Source organism: Dunckerocampus dactyliophorus, chromosome 6 (assembly GCF_027744805.1).
Source record: "Dunckerocampus dactyliophorus isolate RoL2022-P2 chromosome 6, RoL_Ddac_1.1, whole genome shotgun sequence".
NCBI classification, from domain to species: Eukaryota; Metazoa; Chordata; class Actinopteri; order Syngnathiformes; family Syngnathidae; genus Dunckerocampus; species Dunckerocampus dactyliophorus.
In genome coordinates this window covers 11550184-11577468 of record NC_072824.1, presented here as the reverse complement: position 1 = coordinate 11577468, position 27285 = coordinate 11550184, and the positions used below count along the sequence as shown (strand labels likewise).

The 27285-nt window shown below is 41.8% G+C and overlaps 1 protein-coding gene across 5 annotated transcripts; it reads right to left on the bottom strand.

The window, feature by feature from the left end:
• Nucleotides 1–3981: 3981 nt before the first annotated feature.
• On the bottom strand, nucleotides 3982–26407 carry LOC129182793 (bromodomain-containing protein 4-like). Of its 5 annotated transcripts, XM_054779323.1 has the most exons (22): nucleotides 26321–26407; nucleotides 23243–23365; nucleotides 18302–18542; nucleotides 18111–18203; nucleotides 16752–16889; nucleotides 16538–16670; nucleotides 16161–16456; nucleotides 15698–16069; nucleotides 14335–14463; nucleotides 14028–14249; nucleotides 13753–13967; nucleotides 12247–12347; nucleotides 11908–12165; nucleotides 11739–11837; nucleotides 11283–11657; nucleotides 10607–11194; nucleotides 9136–9236; nucleotides 8300–8420; nucleotides 7986–8119; nucleotides 7682–7872; nucleotides 7312–7606; nucleotides 4103–5965 (listed from the first exon to the last, which is right to left on the bottom strand). In XM_054779323.1, exons 3-22 carry the CDS (start codon nucleotides 18428–18430, stop codon nucleotides 5897–5899), a joined length of 4059 nt encoding a protein of 1352 aa, XP_054635298.1. In that variant the 5' UTR covers nucleotides 18431–18542; nucleotides 23243–23365; nucleotides 26321–26407; the 3' UTR covers nucleotides 4103–5896. The 5 variants fall into 5 exon arrangements, with proteins under 5 accessions (XP_054635297.1, XP_054635294.1, XP_054635295.1 ...); XM_054779322.1 differs by having other exon boundaries at nucleotides 3982–5965; nucleotides 7312–7872; nucleotides 11739–11834; XM_054779319.1 differs by having other exon boundaries at nucleotides 4097–5965; nucleotides 7312–7872.
• Nucleotides 26408–27285: the final 878 nt, after the last annotated feature.

The window sequence follows — 27285 nt, the reverse complement described above, 5'->3', positions numbered from 1 at the left end:
GGCATCATCGGGAAGAGTCGCGCACTTCTTGATCCAGTCCAGTGTAGCCAAACCTGCTCATGTGGTTCTTGACACATGACACAACCCCCCACCCCCACCCCTACACACACACACACACCACCCTTGCATACCTTTCACTTTTTGGAAATGACATCACGCGTCTCCAAAGACTCTTGAATAGATGCAGGCCTGCTGTGGTTGATGGATCAATGATGAAGATGATGACAAACATCATGTTTTGTGTTTATGATCTGGTCAAGCATTCCAATCCAAGAGCTGGATCTAAAAACATGCCCTTAAAAAGATAACACTTAGCTTTAATTGACACTGTCAGAGAGGCATTCATTTCACTGTTACAGTGCTTGTCAGTGCAATGCAGTGCAGTTGTATACCACTGAAAACCACAATCAACACATTGCCAATGGAATATCCCTGACAGTGTCAGTTAAAATGAAGCATTATTATCTTTGTAAAAACATTTCGTATCATAACATAATGCAACGCAATGTAACATTTTTAAAAGACAGAAAAGTAAGGTCAAAGTATTTTGACAGAATTTTTGCATTGGATCTTGTGATCATGATCCAATACAAATGTATTTGTAGTTTAACGCTTACAGGAACATATTTGGTCATTGCAAAGTGTGTTCTGGACAAAAGAAATGGCCCCGATATGCCTTACACGGCAGAAGAATGATGGAATTTTTCTCCCTGAATTCAGCAAAAAAAAATGTGGATTCATGTTTACCATATAATAAATACTGAAGCAAATAAAAGTCTTTTTTTTTTAAGATGTATTTTAAAAATATGTGGGTATCATTAAATGACAAAAAAGGTGGATATTTTCTAACAATTTTAAAAAGAAGATAGTTAAACTAATGATTAGCAATGTCCGATACTGACTTATATGTCATAGAATTAACACATAGTGGTGACCCACAATAGTGTTTAAGACATTTCTCTTGGATATGAATAAAGTATCTATCAGGAGTACTTCCGTTTCCTGAAGATGAGAATGGATGTAAATAGCAGTGCATACATTGTAGCAATTGAATTTATCATATATTAGGTATTGTGTAAAACTAAGACAGAAACAGCATCAAATTAAAAGCACTCAATGAATACAAAGCCACCATCCACTACTACAAGCCTGCTGTTTGCTAACATGAATTAACTTGAGGTTGTGCACAAATCCAACAAATATTCACATTAGCACAAAATGTAGTCATCTTACCTTCCTGCATCACCACATAGTATCAGCATTTGAGACCAAATATGAGTTGTAAGAATACAGTATCGTAATCTATCTGTGCACAGGGGGATATGGTTAGATGGTGCGTTCAAGCACCGTCGAACAAAGTCTGACACGTCGCCGCTCGCAACAAACAATATACAGTCCTGGAAATGATTGTTGTTTCTTCAGTTTATTGATCCATTTTAATGCCTGGTATACCTAAAGGTACATTTGTTTGGACAAATATCATGATGATAACAAATATAGCTCATAAGAGTTTCATTTAAGAGCTGATATCTAGCAACTTCACTGGTCCTTTCTTGATAATGACCAAAATCACGTAAGTTCTTTCATGTGTCTAAACGTCTTCCACCGAGGCCACATATTGAAAATCAAAGGATGCAGGAGGCCACTTTTTTAATGTTTTTTTTAACGTTGTAAAAAGGCTAAAAGAAAAAAACTTTATAAAAAAGTAAAGACAAAGCTTTGTTTTATTATTAGTGATTAGTGTCAACACAACAGCTTCTTCTCTTGACATTTTGAAATACTTTCCTTTTTTCAGTTTAATTTTATTTCTACAATGTGCCTCAGGCCGATAAAAAACAAACTGCGGGCCGCACATGGCCCCCAGGCTGCACTTTGGACACCCTTGCTATACATGGACGAAAAAGGTGGACATTTTCTTAAGATTAAATATAATGATTGCGATGTGTATTTTTTAAACAACAAATACAAGTCTTCACGTCGCTAAATGTGCAGTTAAAATTTCAGTGAGTAGCCTAAAATGTCCCATTTATTAAATAATACATTAAAACTGTAACATGATGAAATTATAAATAAATTTTAAAAAGCCTTATCTACTACAATGTCCAGGGTTGAATTTCCATGTTTGATGAAAAAAAAATCTATAACTTACATTAAAAAAAAATAGAATAATGGTGACAAAAAGGTGGACATTTTTTCAAGTATACAGAGTAAAAAAATTATGGTGATTCAATAAAATTATTTTGTTAAACGTGTCATCTTCTATAAATGTCACAGGTTGAATTTATATTTGATTGGACCGTAAACGGACAAAAAAAGACATTTTTTTTAGCATTAATTACAAATAATGTGCTGACGCAAAAAAAAAATACAATTCTTTTTATCTGGTCATTGCCAAATTCATAAAAGAACAAGGAAGTCATCAAATTTTCTTTGTGAGTTGTGGGTTACTTTTGGCCTTTTTAATCACAGTTCCTCCAAGGTTTGATATGTTACAATAGCATGACAGGCCAGATGAAGCGCTTTCGTGGGCTGTATGTGGCCCATGGGCTGCATGTTGCCACGCACTGGTGTAAAAAGAACAGCAGAGCTTTTTTGCCTGTGTTCTTGTTGTTAGCAGATGATTTGATCTTTGTGCAAGCCCAGGAGGGGAGTGTGTGCCAGCTGTTGTAAAATAACGCAGTAAATAAATGAATTTTCCATCTGAAACAAACAAAAAAGTGAAGAGCACTGACAGTGCAGGAGTGTTTCCAGGAGTTGTTCTCACATGACAGTTTGTGCGTTTGCAAAGCTGGGACTTTTGAGCGCTCTTGTTTGCACACGTTGCAACTGTTCATTCAATGTGTCACTTCATCCTCTTATAGGTCCATGTCTCGGCACGTCTCAGCTTTGTATTGGACCGCTCACAGTCACCTCCCAACCTATGAGAAGAAGGTCCATTTGCTGCTTCCACCCCCCACCTCACCCCCCACGGCTGGTTTCAACTGGTCCTGGCCACAACATCCTCTGCCGGGTTGTAAAAGAATATCCTGCACAGCGGTCCAGTTCCTTAAGCTTTTGTCTCTGCGAGTCTCTTCCTTCAATGAGATTCCACACGTGTTTTAACTTCTTGTTTCATCTTGAACTACTTTGTCTCTTGCTCTCTCAGTCACACATGTGAGACAGACTCAACATAGAGACTAAATGCCGAAGTAATTGGTCTTTTAAAAGGTCTCCGATTATGCACAATTGACTTTTTAACAACGCTCTAAGAGGAATATGTGTCCCTGCAGCCGTTCTTCTCAAATAGTGGGGTGGACTCCATCTAGGGGGGTGCAAAAGGCAGCGAGGACTACTCAAAGTTTCTTCAACCGGCAGGTCTGTGTCTCTTTTCATGCCTGAGCAATTCTGGTGCCAGCAACTCATTTTGTAGAAATAAATATCAGGTTCTCACTGGTATTTAAAATTCCCCCAAAATCTGTCCCCTGGGGGGCATGACAGAATAACTGAGAACCACTGCCCAAGCCTGTTTATGAACACAATGTGAGAAAAATCCATCATCTCCCTCACTTGTTTGCTCCGCTTTTGAGAGAAGAGGCACTCCAACGCTCACTGTTGAAGTTCATGAAGGAGAAAGTGTTAGCACTGGGGGAGTCCCTTACTACCGGTACTTCCTGCCGTGTCTATTGTCTCATCAATGTAACACTGCTGACACCTACTGACCAGTATCGAATACTACATACGTGTCTTTCAATGCATTTTCTGAAAGCCTTATATTTGTATTTTACATCTAGTAATTTTCATACTTGAAAATGCTTCATTTAGGCCAAAGACATGCACATTTTGCTTAAACATGCATATATTTTGACTGATAAACAAAAAACAGTGATGATTTCTTAAATACATTTTGAAAAACCATGATAGTGAAAATAAACCCGGAAATCATCAAACCACGATGTGGCGAGTGACGACTGTATACGTCAGTGAGCTCCAGATGTGGGAGCTGGAAGTTTGATCAATTTATTTTTTTTCAGCAAAAAGGCTAACCTAGCATGGATGTTGCTGTCAAAATGAGAGTGTAATGTTAGCACTGTAGCTCACATGGCTGTGCTAAGGTTTGTGTGATGTCCCACTCCTTAATGTAACTTTATTTGTATGTGATATATGGCATCTTTTACAGGGTCTCTGGGAGACTTTAATTAAAGCCCAGGAAAAATAGTATTACTTCAGTTATGTTAAAATTTTAACTATGTTCAGTTGTAAGGTAAGTACAGTTTGTTTATTATTGTGGTAGTAGTTTACAGCGGTATGCAACTTCACTGCATCATACTGGCAACCACAATAATAAATGTATTTAAATTAATATCTCGTTCATAGTAGCTTTGTACAGGTTGATTTTTCAATACATCTTATGACAGAAATGAAGCCATTTGACTTTTCACTAGGGCGCCCCCTTTTGGTTGAATGTCACCACTCCATTACCAGTCTTGTCAGTTAATGAAGATACAAAATAAAACAGCAAATACGCTATGGTTAAAGTTTTTTAAATAATATTTTAATACTTTTCTTTAAAAAAAAACAAAAAAAAAACATGTCCATAATCTGAAGATGAATCTATTGACCTCAATGCCTCACTTGTCAACATACCAACAAGGTTGTTCTGGATAAAATGAATCAAGAGGAAAAAGGAGCTTAAGAAGGAAGAAGAAACAAAATAAAAAGCCCAAACATAATAAGAAAAGGGGTACGAGGGAAAGGTGGCGTCAACTAAAAGACACTCATGGATCTGTGGGCCAGTGTACACGGAGCAAAGTCACAACCAATGTCCCACAATATAAAGAAAAATATACAAGAAAGTGTGACAAATGTACACACACTCTGCAGGAGGTGTTAAGATGATGATGAAGGTGGCTAAATGCCTTAAAACATGTACAGCTTGACGCAAAGTAATACTTGCAAATCAAAGCGGGTGTATAGATGCGGATAGAAAAGTCATGGCGTCCATAATACCAGAATGATGATTTAAAAAGAGGACAAAGGTGGAGGGAATTAAATAGCAATAAAAACATCATGTCATTTAAAGTGGGAAAAAAATGTGAATGGACTTTGAGCACTCAACAGTTTTGGCATAGAGTTGAGGGGGGGAAATAAGAGAGAGACAAAAAAAAAATCCTCAATAGAATCATAAAAAAAAGTTTTCTTCTTTACAGTAAATTCTACAAAATCCAAAAACCAAAAGCTCAAAGAGATCGACACAGACCGCCACACAAACCAAATTCCTCTCTTCAGCGTTGACTTGTCCTTGTATAGAATATATATTCATGTATCTATTTATATATAATATGTATAATTTGCAGGGTGTGATCATAGAGAATACAGGCCAGAGCGCTAAGGCAGAGAGGACACACTCGGACTTTTTTTTTCCTTTTTTTAAGCGCCATAACTTGGTCTTGTTTCAAGTGAACTCGTGCAAGAAGGGTTAGACGACGGGGAGAACACAAGAAGGGGTGTCTTTGTAAAGTGTTGCTTTCCGCTGTGTGTCCTGAGAAAACAAGCCAATGTGGACAGCAGCTAAACTCCGTGTTGGAATAACACCATTTAAAAGAGAGGGATCAACATTTGCTTGTGTTCTTAATTTCTTAGATTAATGTTTAACTCTGCCTTTTTTTTTTTTAACGTGTCGTCTGTGGACAGCCAACAACTATAAACATTGTGCCAGACACCAAAACGTATCTGCGCTTGAAGGAAAAGACGCTTCATTCATTATAACATGCCGCCCCCTGTCACATGACACAAGCCAGCTGTGAGAAAAGGGACAGGTACTATGTAGTCCATATATGGATGTTTCTGTGAGCCGTCTATGTTAGCACACCGTGTGTTTGTGTGTGTGTGTAGGTCCTTCTGGCACTTCCATCAGCTCTTAGAAGAGATTCTCTTCAAAACTGGCCATCAGGTCACTCTGGAAGTTAATGTCAATTGTGTCAGCCATCTGCAGAGGAAGAGACAACAGAGTGGAGCATCATGAGGCAGGTCTATTCAACTGGTGGCACACTAGTTGAACTAACATTTTTGCAGTAGGTCCTTAAAACAGCAGGGCACTCCTGTCAGAGGATCTTTGCGTAGTATTTTTGCATTAAGTCCTTAAAAACATATCTTTGGTTGCAGTATGCCAAATGTCATAGTGGGTGAGTGAATAAAAATGAAAAACAGTGACTACATTAGCATTAATTTAGATTAGCATTAACACTGGGTTACATAATGTGCCTGAACGCCTTATGTGAACATCCCTGCACAGCGTAGGAGTACAGTGCAAAAAAAAGGAGACAGTGTTACATCAACAAATAATTTTATTATATTATGCATTAAGTGTATTTTCTTGAAAATGTCATTTATATTGTGAGCTGGTCTTCTTACATAGAGCTGTGACTAATTGGTGCATTTTCTGAGCTGTATGAATGCACCGACTATGTTGCATGATTCTGTTCTTCATGCTTCACTAATGTTGCGGCCACTTTGTTCGGCAGTCCTTCAATGCACCATAGTTTTGTGTCCTGCGATGCAGATTGAAACTTATGTCAAAGACTTTCTCAGACGCTGCACAGACAGACGTGTATTTTATATTCTTTTCGGCTTGTCCTAGTCCACAAATGTTAATGCTGTGCCTAAATGCAGGGGTGAGGATAATGTTAGCTCTGTGCTGCTGAGTGCTAGTGTGCATTAATTTGGTGTACAATCTCATGCTATTTGAGCTCATATGTCCATTTAACTCAGTACACAGTGAATTTCCTTATTGATTTCTGTACTTTATGTGGCTCTTTTTATAATTATGTTAATGTGTAACATTAGATGCATGGTTTTAGTGACTATTTTTTTGTATGCAGTGTTGTTACAGACCACAGTTCCCTACATTTTACCAATGCTCATCATACCACTTGTTATAAATGTTTTAAAACAGCGAGGCACATGGGGGCCAGAGAATTTAACACCAGACTGGCACATTTTGTATGTGCGTACATTCAAGAAGGGACAATGGAGGAGGACACAAAAATCAGAGGTCCAGTCGTTCAGGGAATCTTTGATGAGCATTTTTGCCAACAGCAGAGCTCTACTGTCATTTAAAGAATTTATACCTAGTGTAAACATATTGCTTCTGTTTTAATCTATGACCTTATGACTATATTTTCCAATTGGTGAGGTAAAAAGTATATAAACTGACGGTATATACAACATAGACAAGCAAAAAGTCTGGCACCCCTGGTCCTTAGCTTTCTGACCATGAGCCTCCCCAGAAACGTTTAGTTTATTTATTAACAGCTTAGCTTTAGAGATACATACCGCCTCCCTCCTGCGCCTCTCTTGCTCGCGTCGGCGCGCCATCTCCCTCTGCTGGTCAAGGGCATTCTGTGCGGCTGAGGAAGTTGGAGGCTGGACTGGAGGCTGGATGGGTGGAGCTTGTGGGGAGTGAGTGGGCGGCGTAGAAGCCGGAGGAGTAGCCGCAAGTGGTGATTGCTGCTGCTGTTGATGCTGCTGCTGTTGATGATGCTGCTGCTGCTGATGATGCTGCTCATGGCGGCGGCGGGCATCTTCCTGTGTACGGCGAGCATGCTCCACAGAGTCATCATCGTCGCGGCTACAAAGGACAAACATGCATGCTGACTTGATGTAGAAATAACATGAGACATGAACGTGTCCTGTGGTGGCTAACCGCAGCTTCTCCTGCTCCCTCCTGGCCTGCTCCGCCTGAGCCTTTAGCTGCCTCTCCCTCTCCTCCTTCTCCCTGGCGGCACGCCTGAACTGCTCGAAGCTGTCGCTGGAGGAGCGGACTGCCGACGCCGTCGTGGACTGAGACCTCTGGGCCAAGCTCGCCCAAGAGCCCATGTTCTTTAACTTGACATCCTGGGACGGGAAAGCAAGTAATAGTAAGGTGCCATCAACTCCAGTGAGACACTAACGGCGTGTGTTCACTGTGAAAGGTTACAGGCGTCAGATTTTGTTCCGCTCAAACATACCGGTGTCCTCTTGGGGCCGACAGGTGTTTTGGGCTCCTGCTTGACTTTAGTGTCCTGCTGATTGCAGGGCTGCACCAGGGAGTCAGGAAGGCGGGAACCAGAGCGAGAACCATCCAATGACTTCACGTCTAATCCTAGAGAGTCAAAGAAGCAGTGATCAACTTTTAAAATCCAACACAGAAATGATTGTACAAAAAAAAAGCACTCAGATGGCCATATTCGGTAATACAGTAGCCTATAGGCTTATATCTGCAGAGAGCAAGCATAAGGAGGTTTAATTGGTTGGGGGGTCTTTATGTGTGGGGTGTACTTACTGTGTTTGCTGTCAATTTTGTGTGTGTCCAGCCGCATGGCAGGGCTGAATGGGGATGGGGGCAGCACTGGCGAGTGGGAGGGTTTCTCCTCTTTGACCCCCACCAAGTTAGACCGCTGATCCTACTCAAACAGTCCAGGTATTACGTTAAAACACCAACACAAAAAACACAAACCGACATTAAAGGGGATCTATTATGCTTTCCTCTTTTGCACATTTGGAAGAGAGACCTGAAAGCAGTTTTAGACGGCTCTGCACGCTGTGTTTTACAGAGGTTTTTTTGTTAACACCGAGTTCAATTGACGTCAATGCAACCCGGACTTCCGTATATTGGCATGCCCTTCACCTCCGCTCTGCTTTGCACTGTTCATGGTGCTAGCACTTCGAGCAATGGCTCCCAGGAAATGTTTGTTCAGGTGTACGTAAAGAGGCAAGCATCAGGCACAAGTTGTAAGTAACAATTTATCAGTGTCCTAAATGAGTTTATTTCGTGTAAGTAATCGGACAAAAGGGGATTGGCAGCTGTCCAGAAGTCCTCGGGGGTGCTTGGAGATGTGACCAATCATAGCGGAGTGGGCTCAGCGGGAGGCGTATCTGGAAGAGGGCCGGGGGAGGAGTAAATTACACACACCGTTTGGGCGGGAGGCAGGAAATACTGTAGGAAGAGGTGCAGAGTCTGGAACATCTAGAAAGCTTTCTGCGCGGGGTATCGTGTAGTTGCGCCATAGGAGTCCAGAACTCAATACAAAGGCCCGAAAAATAGTATAATAGGTCCCCTTTAAATACATATAAGCTTAGTAAAAGGTCCTTAGTAATGTGCCAAGGTGAATTACTGACATTTTTCTTGATCTGTGAGGGAGACTGTAGTCCTGTCGTCTGGAAGTGAGGCATCAGGGGAGAGTGCATCATCAGCGGCGAGGGGCTGTCACGCAGGCAACCTGGAACAGCACCAAGTATTACCAAGTGAAAATGTTCAACCAAGACAGTTATAAAGCAGCCAGGGGCACTAATCATTTGGTCATTCAAAGTATCCGTTCACAAGTTGAAGTTGGCTTGTGCATTTGAATGTAAAGACCTTAAGCTCTTTGTCTTTCTTGTTTACACAATGGAGTTAATGTTTAATTCTTAACAGGATTGCTGAAATTCCTTCTTGGAATACAACTGTCATTGTGGAAAAAAAAACATTGCTTCTTCAGTAGCTTTGACCACAGGAAATTACCGTATAGACCCGAATGTAAAACCACACAGACTTTTTTTCCAGGGAAAAATGACCGTCTTGTATGAAGTCAGTATGGTAATATAATTAGTGCACTATTTAGTGCATAAATAGTGCACTAACCTAAGAATGGTGTACAGTAGTCCCTCACTACATTGTTGTTTGAACATCGCTCCCTCACTCCATCGCCTTTTTTCAAACTATTAAATGATTGCTGTTTCGTCGTTGACTACGGACTAGTGTTAGTCAGAAAATGTATGCATACTTAAACAAATTGTACATATTTTTTTTTCCAAATTAAGCATCAAAATGGTTAAATGAACTAAAATACAAGGCACAAGAAGCATTCTAACTGTGAACGTAGAGCTGCACTCTACATTGGCCACAAGGTGTCAGGTGTTCAGTGAGACAAGGGCCAGATTTGATCGTCAGAAAATGCATTTACTCTATTACAAGTTTAAATGATCTCACAACAGGCAATAATAATCATAAAAACACAGACTACTGTTGGGGACATAACCCACAACAGGCTAAAACTCAACTCTGAACCTCCTATGTCACTTCCTGGTCTTCCTGGTCATTAAGGTCCGCAAGGGAATACATTAACTGACAAAAAAGAACAGGAATTTTACTTATGTCTTAAATGGCTTATTTATTCTTATGGCTACTATTTTGGGAAATATGAGGGTAAGGCCCTTTAAAGCCGCCATTACAATACACTGATGAGACAATAGCCACTGCACGAAGTACATTGCCCAGAAAAAAAAAACAAGGAACTGCTAATGTGTGAGTCTAGGTTATTATTTTAGTCTAATATGTCTTATTTCCTCTGATTATATCTACTGTATTAGGTAATACAAATGTAAAGGTGACAATATAGGTACTGTTTCATGCATAATGTCAAACACCGTATTTAGAACAGAACAGGTTTAGAACAGGTTTTCTATGCCATAACTACAAAAATATTCCATAACCACGATAAACGAGGGACGACTGACTATACACCTAACAAATGTCCTGAAGCACTACACTCTGCAAAGGAAGAAATAGACTTAGCCTTGTCAGCTGCGGGTGTATACTTGACCGTCTTACCTGTAGAAAAAGGCTCGCCCTTGATGCGTGGCGAGGGCTGCAGCTGCTGTAGCTTCTGCTGGAGGGTCGCCCCCTTCTGTTGCTGAACCGCCGTGGCAAGAGCATGTGGGAACGAATGCTGCACGTGAGCGTGACCCGAGCTGTGCCGCTGCAACGTCGCAGGGGTGGATGACATCACAGTTTGCGTGTGCATTGAGGGCACTAGATGCGGGGCACTTTGCACGGGCGAGTGAGCATGCAGTGGCTGGCTCTGCGTGGATGTCCGCGGTTGGACCGACTGCAGGAAGGTTTGAACCTGGCTGAGGGGTGGCGTTTCGGCGTTGGTGGGCGTCTGCTCTTCGTCGTCCTCCAGCAGGGCTTGCGGAGGTTGAGCAGAGAGGGTTCCCAATATACCGTGCGACGGTGGTGAAGGTACGCGGGGGCGTGGAACGGGCTGGGGAAGCGGGAGAGGGAGTGGGAGAGGAAGCTGAGGTGCGGACACAGGCAAAGGGGGAAGTGAGGATGGGAGTGGCTGAGAGTTCTTAGGAGGAAGGGGTGCGGCATGGTTGCTAGGTCTTGATGGTTGCTGGGGGAGAGCGTTGTGAATGGCTGGAAATAAAAAATAAAAAAAAGGAATGAGTACATGATAGTTGTCTACTTGATAAAAGACCAACTTTTAGCAGAACAACGTACTCACCCGGTGAGGGTAGGATGGGATGCTGATTTAAAAACGGGTGCGGCTCAGTGGATGTCGGACCAGTAGGCGTGTTTACGTTGAGGAGGCCAGTGTTGAGGGGTGCGCAAGAAGAAGGAATGACGGGACTGGGCTCAGTGTTTGGCTGAGTCAGGTGAGGGTTCATAAAGTGGGCCAAAGGGTCAAATCCGGCGCTCAGCAACTGTGATGATTCCAGAGAAGGGACAGAGACTGGGACATGGGAAGGAGGGATGAATGGCAGTTTGGTCTGGGCCACTTGAGGCTGCGGTGCGGCGGGGCCAACACTGGCGACAGACTGCTGTTGCGGCCTCTTGGTGTCCTTGTTTGACAGGGTCTTCTGCTGCTTGGGAACCAGCCCTGGTAAAAAGTGGTATATTCTATTTGAAGCTATTCTATCTAAAAATAACAAGGTTAATATCTATTTCGTGTGTTTTGTACCATTGTCAGAGTCTTCACTATCAGAGGAGTCACTGGTGCCTGAGGATGAAGATCCTGTCTTCAACTTTGTGGCATTTGTCATTTCCAGAGGCTTTTCTACTGTGACAAACACACAACATGCAGGTGAAGATGAAGTTGCATTGACTGAGTGTCTACTCAAACATCTTACCTGATGACTTCTTCTTCCTCTTGAGGCAGCTGGAGACGTACTTCTCCAGCTCTCGGAGCGTGGAGGGCTTGAGCGTCTCAAAGTCGATCTCAATCTCATCCGGGTTGGAATTCTTCATGGAGGGCTCCCGCGTTTGGATTATGTGCACGACACGGCCCAGCTTGTCCCCCGGCAACTTGTTGATGTCCAGGCTTAGCTGGCGCTTCTCTTCGTATGACATGGGCTTGCCACCGACAGCAGCCGCTCCCCCAAACAAATCTGAGGAGGTGTATGAGTTGGCTGACACTAAGCCATTGTTAAATAAAAAAACATGAGTTTTTAATTAGCTAAAATACACACCCATGTCATCTTCTACTTCGAGGGAGGCTGAGGGGACAAGAGGGGTGGGCCCAGTCTGAGGGGGCACAGCAGGACGACTGTTTTTGATGCCTTCTTTTTTACTGCAATTCATAAACACATCAGATGATCAGATAATGCATCATTTACCTTTGAACAGCTTAAATGCATATGTCACAAAGGAAGAAGTCACTAGATGTCATGGAATGTCATGCATGGCTGTAGATGACCACAATGTATCCAACCTGATATCATATAGATTATTTTTATGTATTCCAATTAGGGTTATAACGATTCATCTACTACATCAATCTATATTCCTATGATCCAACTACATCGATCTGTTTTCGGCAAGTTGCCATTCCGGACAACATATGGATCTAACATCAATTAAAAGGTAACAATCGATACTACGGAATACAGTTTAAGCACAGCAAGCTTTATATGGATGTGTTTTTTGTTTGTTTTTTTTTTTTTTAGCACTTTTAATGATAAAGACGTTAAACGTTAGTCAATTAGGGCTGCCTGTCTGTGACGTCATTGCCATGCGCCAGCAACAAAATGTAGCATGGCGGATGGCAGAGGACAAGCCTGCGAGCGAGAAATAATTAAGCCACCATTGCGGTCCAGTGTGTGGAAACACTTTGGCTTTTGCAAAGAGTGAGATGTTCTAAATAAGTCACTCGCTGTTTGTAGGATATGTAAAGGACATGTAAAATACAACAACAACACGACAAATCTCTCCAACCACCTACTAAGACGCCATGAGATTTCACATAACGCTGACTGTGCAGGCACCTCTTACAGTAGCATGTAGCAGGTGAACCTACAGTTAATTCAACCTGAAGAGATGTTGGTTGCACTTTATTTTTTTTATATGAAGCCGCACTTTTGTTTATATTAATGTTGTATTTGTATTATTTTTTATGTTGACAAACAGCAAAAGTAGCAGGTAAACCTACTGTTAATTCAACCTGAAGAGATGGTGGCTGCACTTTATTTTGATATTAATATTGTATTGTTTTTATGTTGAAAAACAAAAGCAGAAGTAGCAGTTAAAACTACTGTTTGTTGCACTTACTGTACTTTTATTGAAAATGTATTGAATATTGAAAATGAGAGCAGAAAAGGTTAACCTCCTGTTAATTCAACCTGAAGTGTTGGTTGCACTTTAGTCAAATAAAATGTGAATGCATTTGCCATTAATTGTTGTTTGTTTGTTCATATTCATAATTATTCTGGATTCCCTTACAAAAAAACAACAGGAACTTAGGAATCTGTACTGTCACACTGGTTGGATTTTTGGCTGACAAGTTACTGAACCGATTTTGAAGTTACTGAATCGTTTTGCATCGTATCGTTCTAAATGAACCAAAATCGTCCTTGAATCGTATCGGCAACCAGGAATCATGATACGATTCGAATCGTTACTAAAAGGAATCGTTCCAACCCTAATTCCAATATGTAAGTAATGATGTAAAGCTACAATTAGTCTTATTTTGGACTGACCCAGGCTTCTTCCTCTCCTTCTTTGCAACAAGTGGGTCTTTGCTGCTTTTGCTCTTCTTGGAAATCTGAAGCAGGGCAGTCTCAGTGGGCTCCTCCACTCCCATCTTCTTCTTGTGCTTTTCCTTCTTCTTCTCCTTCTTGTCACGCTCTTTCTTCTTGGGCTTGCTGACCTGAGGCTGAGAAAGCGCGGCCAGCTGCTCGTGGACAGCCTTGAGCTAGAGGACAAGAGAAATCTGTCACATTTCAATAACCTCTTTTCCAATTCATTCTCTAACCTGTTCCTGTAGCACAGCCAGTCGCTGCTGCCTCTCTTGATCAGAGTCTGCCCCCGAGGACTCAGATTCGGACAAACTGGAGCTGTCATCTTCCGAGACAACAGGAGGAGGCGGTACCTGCCGAGTGGAGAGGGCAGGGTGGAGGGCAGATGACGGCGTGGGAACGGGAGTTGGCTCCTCTGGCTCGTCGGGCATCTTGGCAAAACGCATCTCAAAGACCTCCTGGCAAGAGGTGGAAGAAGGAAGATGAGCAGAAGAAAATAATTCTGAAATGTACCTAATCTCACAGCAGGTTAGTAATGCTCACCTGTAGTTTGCGTGCCATGGCAACCACATCATGGCCTGGTGGATTATACTTGTAACAGTTGGAGAACATCAACCGCACGTCCGCTGCAAATTCTTGAGCATCTCTGTACTGCCAATTGTCCAGTTTTTTCTGGAGGAGTGAAACATTTTAAATGCCATATTAGATGATTAGATGATTTCCAGAGAAAGCACAACATAGATATCCTTTCTTTATCTATGAGGGAAATTGAAACGCCAATGAGAGGCCAACACAATGTATAGAAAATTGAAAATGAGCCTTTTTTAATTGACTGAAGGTATAATTAAAAAGGTTTAATACCAGTAATCTTCTTCATTATGTAAAATACACCAAATGTAACAGAGTGTAAGTCAAATGCCCCAAGATCACTCATTCACACAATTCAGAAGTTAACCATAGTGTTTAAGCATTATTTAAGTCTTTAGTTGCATTAAACTCCACATGATGTCAGCATCTAACGGGTTGTTTTTGTGACTTCTGAGGAAAAGTGTGATGGCCATAGATCTACAAATGGGATTTGTGACTTTAAAATGTCACCCGCCTCGTGTTCTGGCTGCTAGCTATAATATGGCAAAAGCAATACCAAAGGTCAACATCAAAAATTACACAGTTATGTCAGTTAACCACGTTACGGCACTTAAAACACTTTACAGCAGGGGTCTCAAAGTCCCACCAAAGGTCCAGACCATATTTTGTAGCACCCTACTTAACATCAAAGTTTAGTGTTTGGCCAAAACATTTATATTAATATTATATAGTGGTGATCTTGAGTCCCACAAGAGTTGGTGAAAGGCACTTCAGCCTGCTTAAAGAAAGAAAGAGTCTCTTAAATTGGGAGAGCAATAGCAAACACTGAACTCGCAGTGAGCTTGAACGCCAACTACACTCGCGGTGCGAAAACAAACATGACAGCACAAGTAACATGTAAGTAAACACACACTGGGCAACAACTACTATGAGGAATAATAAACAACTATATTAACTCTAAACTCTCAAGCACCCCAAGGCATGCTTGGAAGCTGGAAGCACTCCCAACGATGGCACAATATAATACTATATTTTTAAATTTACGTTTTATATATTTTTGGAAATACTTGAAACCCTTTTTTTGTGGAATACTTGATATAAGCCAGACTTTTACCTCCAACTGCTGCACAGTTAATAAGGATTTTATGATAGTTACAGCGTGACTCTGGAACAGACTTCCATTATTTCTTAAGGGAACAATTTATTCTGAATTAGAGCATAATGGAGGACAAACACCGTGACATAATGGATTTTATTTAGAGGTTGCCCTGTACTAGTTCTTTAAAATGATTAGAAATCAAAGTGCAATTACAATCACCTTGATGGTGCTGAGGTCCATTGGGTGCTTGATGATGTCGTGGTAGTCATGAAGGCCAAGAGCTTTTGCGTCAACAGGCAAGTAGAAGGGCCAGGCATAGGCAAAGTGCTTCTTGGACAGCATCTCTTTGACGAGGAGGGCGCAGGAATGTAACTGATCCTGCCGCTTGGGCGTCAACATGCCTCCCATCTCCAGCACACCGCCAGGGTGGTGCTGGGAGTCTGGCTGCAACGAGTCTCGCTTGGGCGGCTTTGACGGGCGAATACTCTCTCGACGCGGTCGAGTCTCTATCGAGATGGGTGACGATTCACTGAGCTGGTCGTTGGCTGTGGGCGTGGTGGTGTCTGCTTTCCTCTTCTGGCTCTTCCTTTGCTGTTGGATGATTAAAAGAGATTAAAAAAAAAAAACTTAAAAAAAAAAAGACATGTCCCCTGGTTGCCAACAAGACTCTCCTTTCCCGTACCTTGATGAGAGCAGGGCTTTGCAGTATCTGGCCTGGATGGAGGCCTGAGTGTGTGATGGCCGGAGGTGGGACAGAGGTCATGCCCTGGACGCCTGCAGTTGAGAGAGGGTATGGGGGTCCGAGATGGGGTGCGTGAGCCGTGGGTGTAGGAGGCACACGTGGGGGCTGGGCCAGAGTAGGAGGGGTTGGAGAGTGATGGGTCTGTGGGAAAGTTGAAGGGGATGAGAAGCCTCGTGTATGTGGGGTGGTGGAGGGCGATAATAAGTCCTGGCCTGATTCGGACATAGTGATCAGAGCTGAAACCAAAAAATTGAGTCAACATGAGAAGGTCTAAAACCATGTACCAACAATTGCACAATCTTGAGCCAACATCTTACCTGGCTCCCGTTTTATGCCACGGCGTCCCTTCGAGACCACTGCAATCTCAGTCTCCTCCTGTGGCATCTCTGTGATCTTCTGGAGAAAGAGTTTCTCCAAGGCCTTGGCCATTAACACGATATCATCGGCAGGCTACGTAACACAATGCACATTATGCACAGTTTGCTTTTTTATTCAAAACATGCAGGGACAACGGTCTTGCCAGTTACTGACCTTGTTGTAGATGTAGCAATTGGTGAACATTGTGTTGAAGTCATGAATACACTCCTGGGCATTTTTGTAGAAGTGGTTCTCCAGGCGCTTCTTTATGGTGCCCATATCCATGGGGGTTTTGATGATTTTATAGTAGTCCTAGATAGACAGGAGCAAGCAAAAACCTTTAGAGGATATCTTAACTGAGATAGCTGTGTTAACTCGGTCAAGAGTGCACTTTCTTTTGGAATTTTGCCCATCATCCACAATCCTTATGTGAGACATGAACACACGTCTATCTCTTTTCTCTGCATTCTAAAGATATAAAAACAGCTAAAAAGAGGCAGCTAACCATGTAGTAACAAGCACATTCATGATGGCAGTATTTTGTCGTACTTTGGTCATTTTAAACATTGCCGGAAGTAGTTTGCCCGCTAGCTAGCGGACTAGTAGCTAGCCGGTGTGGTGTGGCGAGGTGTCACTACGCCAGAAAAGTACTTGTTCCGCGTTAGCGCCAACAATAACAATGTCGCCGTAGCCTGGTTAATATGCAGGTCACATTATGTAAATGGAGCTTTGTTGGCAGTTTTTGGAGGTTTTTCCAAAAGGCTTTAGAGGCGAAATAGTTGTGTGCATTCTTAGCTGCCTCTTTTTAGATTTTTATATCTTTAGAATGCGCTGAAAATACAAAGAATGCGTGTTCATGTCTCACATAAGGATTGTGGACGATAAGCAAAATTCCAGTGTGTCACCTCAGACCCAGAAATGGATCCTATGTCTCTGTCCTGACTGCTGAGCAAAATAAGAGCTAAAAATGTGTGACAGTTAAAAGAATGTTAAAATGATCAAAATCACCTGTAGAGCTCATAAAGGGTTAAAGGATTATTTTCTACTTCCATTATTCTCTACAGTATAGGCCAAAGAAAATCAAATCCAAGTACAGCAGAGGTTGCCCAGGGTCCCAAAGGAGATCCCTTGTACTTTCATTAACATGTTTACATATTGAACTAAATCCATCCATCCATTTTCTATACCGCTTCTCCTCTTTAGGGTCGCGGGGGCATGCTGGAGCCTATCCCAGCTGACTTCGGGCAACAGGCACGGTACACCCTGGACTGGTCGCCAGCCAATCGCAGGGTACATATAGACAAACAACCATTCAATTGACCTAACCTGCATGTGGGAGGAAACCGGAGTACCCGGAGAAAACCCACGCACAGGGAGAACATGCAAACTTGACACAGAAATGCCCAAGGGAGAATCGAACCCGTGTCTTCCTGATCTCCAGACTGTTACTGTGTTGGCCAACATGCTAACCACTAGACCACCATGCGGCATATTGAACTAAATCTCTTCAAATAATTCAAACATGAGACTCACAGGTAAATTGAGTTTGATGGCATCTACGGGAGCTTGAAAGGGCCATGCGAATTGGTGTTTCCATAATGTCTTCAACACCACTTTGAGCAGGTACTGAAATAGAGGGAGTGGATATTTAAAAAGCAGCCCACCATCTTTATATTTCTAAGTTGCCACAAGGAGATAAATAAGTAATTAAGTATTAATAAAACCTGGAGCTGGTTGGTCTGTCGTTTGGGTCTAGAAGAATCTGATGTTTCAGGGGGTGCAGGGTTGAAAGGGAGAGGCTGCTGAGCAGAAGGAGGGATGTGGCTGCTGCCTGGTTCCAGTCCGTCCCCCATCACAGTGGTGGTTTGCAGTGGCCGAGCAGTTGATGTAGGCAGATTGGACCTGGCGGGGGCAGGTGGGACCGGGGGGATCCCCCTCAGGCCATTCCACTCCTCACTTGACTCTCTGTTCAACAGAAGAAAGTTTTTAAGGGGCTATCCACAGGAAATTTTTTTCAGGTCAAATGGGGAAAGTATTTTCTCGTTTCAGCCTCTCATCCACACAGAAACCGCATTCTGGGTGCGCTGAAACGGTATTTTTTGAAACAGACTTCCAGCGTGGGAAAATCTGAAAACGGCAGCTTGTCGTTTTTGTGTAGACGGCCTTCACAAAAACAACGTCACCGACCCACCACCACCTCTTCGCTGTCACGTGACCAGATTTAAGCTTTGGCGACAAGCCAACATGGTTACAGGCGACAACAAGCGGTAATAACACAAGGACGAACACTGTCCAGACAATGATGAGATCCTGTTTGTACGTATTTACTTACGCAGCCAATCAATTAGTTAGTGTCTTGTAGTACATTCCGCTGTTTTGCGGGTAAGCATATAGCTACTGGTGCAGAGGAGTTAAGAGAGCTAAATGCTGATTGCTAACCCTGTATTATGGTGAAACGAACAGGCAGTGCCACATTCACTCACCAAGCTACAGTTAAAAAAATATTTTTTAAAAAAAGGTTTTAAGGTGGGCTACCTGTTGGGAGTATGTGGGAACAGAAATACAAGAGTTGAATATGGGTGAGATCTTTTTCTTGTGCCAATAAGAAAGGGCTGCTCTGAGCCAGTTTTCTGAGTTAAAACTGGCTGGCTGAGTGAAAAGTGTGGACTAAATGTGTGGTTTAATCATGCATGTGGCACTGGGGCATGCTTTTATTTTGATGACTTACCAAATGCAGGAAGTGTTACGCAGAGTTTGCGCGAGTAATGCAAAAGGGACCGGTAGGTGGTTGGTTTTTATCGGTTGAGATTTTTTTTATTTTCATTTCTATTTAGACAAACGTAAACACATACAGCAAATGTGGCATCTAATTCAAGTACATTTCCAGAATGAAATAGTGCATTACAGAAAGGAAATAAAAGTATCCATAATTAACAAGATAAATAGTAAACAAGAAAAGACATGGGAAATTGAATGATAAACTAGGTGTATCCTACAAGATTCAGATCATGAATTGGATGAGATAGTTCCTTGGCTTGTTTCGTCTGAGTTGGACAAAAAAGAAAGCTCCATGGTGAAGTATGCCTTGCTGACCTTTTGAACATACAATATACAGTATACAATACCACATAATGGAAGTTGGACTACCTCAAGCTCCCAGGTTTTGGACAGGTGTAATACTACAAGTGTGCACGTCTGAAGGTGCTCACAGCGGGCGATGCTCAGGTTGTTTGTGTGTACGCTCAGACACTTAAAAAATTAGCGGGAACACTGCACCTCAGTAGACATTCTCCTGATATTTTGTTGTCTTATACTCCACGTCTCGTAAGTCTAGATAAGCCTTGGAAAGCGGAGGACGATGGACTTTAGCGCATGCATTCTTTCTTTTATGGTTTGGTGTCTCACGTGGTTCCATCTGCGTGTCTGGTCACCATCGTTTTCATTCAGTGATCCATTCCCGTCTGGATGCAACTATTTATGCTTGATAGGGTTTATACATTTGTTGATGTTCATCAACTTCATCATCCACAGATAGTGTTTCTTGCAGCCTCTTTTTTGTATTTAAATGTGCCTGTGTCTTGCTGTTTGTTAGTGACCAGAATCATCACCACCACCACCCCAGCCACCCCGGTCCGCGGGAGATTTGTGGGAACACAAGCCGGTCCGTGGGTCAAAAAAGGTTGGGGACCACTGGTGTAAACAATAAAAAAAGTGGTGTATAAAGAAAAAGTGTTTGCCCCCTTCCTGATTTCTTATTTTTTTGCATGTTTGTCACACTTAAATGTTTTAGATCATCAATCAAATGTAAATATTAGTCAATGACAACACAATCGAACACAAAATGCAGTTTTTTTTCAAGAACTTTTTATTATTAAAAAACACCTACATGGCCCTGTGTGAAAAAGTGATTGCCCCCCGTTAAAACATAACATAATTGAGATTGAGAGGTTATAAAGTCACTTCAAAGGCTTTGGGACTCCAGCGAACCACAGTGAGACATTATCCACAAATGGCGAAAACATGGAACAGTGGTGAACCTTTCCAAGAGTGGCCAGCCAACCAAAATGACCCCAAGAGCGCAGCAACGACTCATCCAAGAGGTCACAAAAGACCCCATAACAACAGCCAAAGAACTGCAGGCCTCACTTGCCTCAGTTAAGGTCAGTGTTCATGACTCCACCATAAGAAAGACACTGGGCAAAAAGGGCCTGCATGGCAGAGTTCCAAGACGAAAACCACTGCTGAACAAAAAGAACATTAAGGCTTGCCTCAATTTTGCAAGAAAACATCTTAATGATCCCTCAGACCTTGGGGAAAAATACTCTAAAAATAAAGTTTAACTTTTGGAAAGTGTGTATCCCATTACATCTGAAGTAAAAGTAACTCTGCATTTCAGAAAAAAATATACCAACAATAAAATGTGGTGGTGGTAGTGTGATGGTCTGGGGTGTTTTGCTGCTTCAGAACCTGGAAGACTTGCTGTGATAAATGGAACCATGAAATCAAGAAAAACAAAATGAAGACTTTGGAGTGACCTAGTCAAAGTTCGGACCTGAATCTTATTGAGATGCTGTGGCATGACCTTAAAAAATGCAGTTCATGCACGAAAACCCTCCAATGTTCTGAATTAAAACAATTCTGCCAAGATGAGTGAGCAAAAAATTCCTCCACAGCACTGTAAGAGACTCACTGCAAGTTATTGAAAACGCTTGATTTGATTGCAGTTGTTGCCGCTAAGGGTGGTGCAACCAGTTAGTAGGTTTAGGGGGCAATCACTTTTTCACACAGGGCCATGTACGTTTGTTTTTTTTCCTCCCTTAATAATAAAGTTTCATTTAAAAACTGCATTTTGCGTTCAATTGTGTTGTCACTGACTAATATTTACATGTGTTTGATGATCTGAAACGTTTAAGTGTGACAAACATGCAAAAAATAAGAAATCAGGAAAGGGGAAAACACTTTTTTCCACACTGTACATATACAAATGAAGCTACTGCCATCTTCTGAATTTTTATTTTTTTAAGCTTTAGCACAGCCACAGCTGTGAACACCAATGTTTTCTGACCCGACACTAATTCACAGACGTCGACGACTATTTACTATGGTAGACCGCACACCTGGTAATTATAGGAGACTAGAGGTTAATTGCACAGAGGCATTTATTGGAGTATTTATGGTAAATCTTCCTTGATACAGACAGCATTTTAATTTCCAGAAACCACCCATAAAAACAACCAAAAATACAAGAAAATATGTCACCATGGACTTACAGCCGTGCAGCAAGTGCAAACACGTCACAGTCCACCTCACATCTTAATAAATACAGGGTTTTTCTTCATGTAATTGATCGTGGCGGCGCACAAATACAAAATAAAAGCCACCACACCTTAAAAATTTATTTGAAAACGTTAATATATTGTATGAATGTATATACTACATATGCTTTACAGATACATATATAGCTTATTTATGCACATATTGACCACAATTACTTTGAAAACAATTTAAAATGTCATAAAAATGTTTCACTGCGCTTTATTTTGATAAACATGCACCGGAAATTTTAATCGGCTGTCTGCCGTGTCGGCACTTGCTCATGTCGCGGGCTCGCATCTTGTGTTGATGTTGACTATGTTCCTTCCTTATTATCGTGCAAATAAAAAAATTGTAAAATGTGTGGTCAATTGACAATAGCTTGTCACATGTGAAGCCTAAGTGGAGATGTACTTTGGAAATAAACTACAATTAAATGTTGGCCGTCACATAATAATAGCTCACCTCTCCTTTTCTTTTTAATAATGCTGCAAGTTGGATACACATGGATTCGTATTACTCTAAAACAGGCGTCAAATTCATTGTAATGTAGGTAATTGTAGGTTTGTGTCGAATAGTACAAAATGTACTTTTGCACTAATAGTCACATAGTACTATTGGACTAAATAGGTCAGGTAACAAAACGAGGCTCAACATTTTAGACTCTCACTTTAAGTGCTCTCAGCAACTTTGCCATTAAATTAACAGTTTTGCAATGTTCTCGGTTCATGTTCTGCTGGTTGTTGGAAAACGTTAAATAAGTTAATAAATAAATTAAGTCATAACATTTTTTTATTGGTCATAATAAAAACAAATGTGCAGATGCAGCAGCGGAACGACACAACGGTGGCAGTCCCATGCAGCCCACCACCACAGCTTCAGAAAACCTAGGGGAAACCGCGAAATGTAATGCCTATGTCTTACAGATGTACCTCAAACACAACTTGTGGGTTGCAAACTACTTTGGAGAAATAAATCTCAAACTTAGTCTCGACTTCATATTGCCTGAGGAAACATCATTCTGCTGCATAGCATTATTGATAGGAACTCAGAATAAAAGAACACATTAATGGAAGCTGCTAATGTGGGGCAGTTACACACTGCATTTCCACTGAGTTAACTACTCTCTGTCAACCAATCAGTGGGCAGCAGCATGTCTAGCTTCCTCCTTTAAGCAAGCATTTGCACACACACCCCCTCTCAAATAGGCTCCTTACATCAAAAAGACCTTGCACTCGCTGCCGTTTTGTAAATACACTCTTGGGGAAATATAGCTATTTTAATATGTATGACATTTTGCCACCAAAAGAAATTTTAAACATGAAGAAAATACTGTATTCCTGAAAACTTACATGTTTGTTGTCGTTTCCGCCGTTACTTAATTCTCTTGTGCGTTCATGTCGTATTCGAGGAGGCACCGACACACTCTCTGAGGTGAAAACCACAAGAGTGACTGACAAGTGTGCCTTGTCACCCTAACAAGAAAAAAAAATCAAAGGAAACAAACAAAAGTTAAATAACATTTATTTGTGTGGGGAAGGAAAGAAATGTGTTGTTTTTCCTAGGTTTTTATATTGTGTAGTGCATCTTATCACCTTGGCTCAAGGCAGCCTACAAGGCGCTGTGCTGCGTTCTACCTGAACTCTGACTAGTTCTAACTCCTGTAAGAATGTACAGTATACGTCTGACAAACAGGACTCAAAGCCAATCCAAAGTAGTTCAAGACATGCTAAACAGGTAAATATACAGTTGTCCCTTTCTATAACGCAGTTCTAACATCCCACCCTCACTCTATTGCGGTTTTCAAAAAGAAATGATCGCTGTTTCGTGAAAAATGGCTAAATTAACTAACAAACTATTGACAAACTATTAGGCAGAAGAAGCATTCTGATTGTGAATGTAGCATTCTATATTGGACATTAGGTATCAGTCATTGTTCGGTGAGAAAACCAGCAGCTGTGATCGCCTGAAGCAGGTTTCAACTATCACACAACAGGCACAAAAATAACAAAATAATAATCATAATAACACAGGCTACTGTTAGGGCCATAACCCACGAAAATCAAAAACTCAACTCTGAACCTTTGATGTCACTTCCTGTCCCCCCACATATCTGTCCGCCCGCCACCAATGTCCCCTAGGGAAGACATTTACTGTGACACACACGAGTAGTAATTTTATTTATATCGGAAATGGCTTATTTACTCTTATTATGTATACTATATTGGGTAATATGACTGTAATAAGCCATTTAATGCTGCAATTACAATAAATTGATGAGACAATAGCCAACACAGAATGTACGCTGTCTAGAAAAAAATAAACTGCTCACATGAGAGTCTTATCTTATTTATCTCTCATGTGTCTTATTTTCTCTGAATATATCTACTATATTGGGTAATATAAATATAAAAGTGACTATATGGGTGTTATTTCATGTCGAGAGAGCTCTAAGGTAATGTTTTACAGGATTGTAAACAGTTACTATGTCATCACTACGAAAATATTCAATTTATTAATATTGAAACGTACTTCACGGGAATTTACTTTGTCGCAGTTGAGTCTGGAATCACTAAACCGCAATAAACGAGGGAGGACTGTACACCTAACAAGTGTCCTGAAGCACTACACTCTGCAATGGAAGAATATAATTAGCCTTGTCAGCTGCAGGTGTTTACTTGGCCGGGTCTGGAACCAATTAACCGCAATAAACGGGGGACGACTGTACTTCAAGGAAAAGCCTATATTTCAGCTGAGAGGATGCATACACACTGGAAACAAACAGGTAAGTCAACAATGATTACAAATACTACAAACTATCAAAAATCTACATGATTTTACCATACTATTAATGGGTTAAAGGAGTGTTATGGTAACATCCAAGTACAAGTGCTGTCATCTAACCAGGGCTGCAACTGACAATTATTTTCTTTCAAATAACCAAATCAATATGAACCAAACACAAACAGTTAGTGGTTTGGTCAGCCACATATCAGAAAAGAGGCAAAAATATTGAATACTGTTATCCAAAGTCAAATCTTATGTGTGTGAATATCTTGTTTTGGCGACTAGATAAAGATAATAGGTCCGCTTTTATGTATGACTATGGAAATTAAAAAATATTCACATTTGAGAGGCTGAAATCAGACAAATACCAAAATAATCAATAGTTCATTTTCAAGTGAAACAGAGTAAATGGGGCTCCATTTAACAAAATTCACAAATACATGAATCAGTGGCGGTCTAGTGTCACACGCTGCATACATGAGCCATTGGAGACGTTTTGTGTCAGTCCCAAGCCCGGATTAATGGGAGGGTCTCTGGAAGGACGACACCATAAATACGTTAGTTAACTGTGGGGCTCACGCTCATCTCCCTTTTTGTTGTGCCCCCATTGGAGGCAATGACATTGCTCCCACAGAATAGAATGTGAAGCTGATGTAGAGTCATTTCGTAGCCAAAGCAGTCTTTCAACTGTCTGGACGCCAGAAAGCAGGTAGCTGTGGGTCAAAAATGACCCCCATGCCAGAATTTGGACACCACTGTCCATGGTAAACCAATCTTGACAACGTGTTGATTTGAGCTGCTGATGTGCTGTTATTTGACACCCTTTATGACGTTATTTACAGAGGATACATCAAAGACACGTTAACTGAAAGCTAATGTACCCGTCGTAGCAAATGTTAGCCCAGGAGCTATTGTTCCATTACGTGTCATGTGTCCTAAAACAACCAGTGTGGGAATTTGAAAGGGGTTAGTATCACGTAAATAAGTTGTGTAAGCCAACAAGCAGCAAAAGGACGACAAAGAAACGACATTCCAACTGATACACCTATTGCCTTGCTAACCTTCTACGACAGAACGTCGCCATGTTTCTTCAGCAAGTGTCAACTCTGGACGTAAACGACCTTTCAGAATACGAACCAGGACCAGGTTTAGTATTCCCGAAAACAAGTACGACACGTTCCGCACGGTTCCCATGCGCCATCGCTGCTCGGCTACGCTGTCTGGAGTACGTAAATTATGTCACGAATACGGCCTACTAGAAGGGGGGTAAGAGACGCTACAAACAAACAGCCGAGCAAGCTAGCTGCTTTTAGCACTAGCTGCGGCTAACATGCACACTGACAGCACGCAGTGACAAACGCCACCAAGACGACCTTAACGCAGGGTTGAAGCGATGTAAGCGATGATAAAATACATGCGCAATAACGCCATGTTGCTTTAGCTTTAAAAGAGACAACCATCTCGTGTGGCCGAACCGGTGCAAGGCCCGCGAAGACAGCTCATGCCGAGGCGCACTCTGACAGCGCGCGAAATAATACCGCCGATGGAACCCGTTAAAGGCATTATTGAGACCACCGCGGCCTTTACAGCGTCGCTTGGCATGCCAGTGACACACGCGCAGCTACAAAAATGCTAAGACATACCTAACTGAGTCGGTTGTCAATGCTGGTAGACCTTCCTCGCCCCAAATCCAGAACAAACAGTCCTGTTCGACGTCGCTGACGTCAGACGTACGGGAGGCGGGACTCGGGGAGGGACGCTGCTGTCAGTGTCAGACTTCGCTCCGCCCCCGTCCAGCCCCTCTCCTGACTACATTACGCAATCATTTGCAACCATTTCAACGCAAAAAATTGTTATATAAACATTACATGTATTGAAGAAAATATTGTAATTAACTAAAAATGAATATTTGCACCTTTCAGCAAAATAAGAACAAAATACACTACAATATTTTTTAATAATATACTGTAGTTAGTATTATTTCCAAATGGATGTATTACTTTGAATTTGTTTTTTCACAGTTGGTCGAGATACAATATGTAGTAACTTTTGATTTGCAGACTACAGCTGAAACTTAGGGTTAAACTGAATCAACGTGTAGCCGAGTGATTGGCATGTTGGCCACAGTCGAGATCTGGGTTGGAATCTCCGCTTGGGCATCTGTGTGGAGTTTGCATGTTCTCCCCGTGCGTGGGTTTTCTCCGGGTACTCCCACATTCCAAAAACATGCATGTTAGGTTAATTGTTGGCGACTCCAAATTGTCCATAGGTATGAATATGAGTGTGAATGACTGTCTATATGTGCCCTGCGATTGGCTGGCGACCAGTCCAGGGTGTACCCCGCCTCTCGCCGGAAGGTGGGATAGCACACCCCCGTGACCCTAACTAGGATAAGCGGTATAGGACACGGATGCATCAACGTGTAAGCCTCCCTTCAGAGAATAACACGGTTGGAGCCTCCACAACTCCCCAGAAAATGGATTTTACGGACTTTTCTGCTCACTCCAGACTGTTTACTCTCTTCAGTTTGCACACAACTGGCAAGTCCAGCTGCTGAGCCACCACTGAAGTTTTCTGGACTGCTTCACACTGTGAAAACCCCTGCTAT

Coding starts and splice junctions, on each gene's coding strand:
- LOC129182793 (XM_054779319.1), bottom strand. CDS start 18,430: ATGGGGGACGGACTGGAACCAGGCAGCAGCCACATCCCTCCTTCTGCT. Junction 18,204..18,301: donor GACAGACCAACCAGCTCCAG/GTTTTATTAATA, acceptor CCTCTATTTCAG/TACCTGCTCAAAGTGGTGTT. Junction 12,348..13,752: donor AAGGAGAGGAAGAAGCCTGG/GTCAGTCCAAAA, acceptor TATGAATTGCAG/TAAAAAAGAAGGCATCAAAA.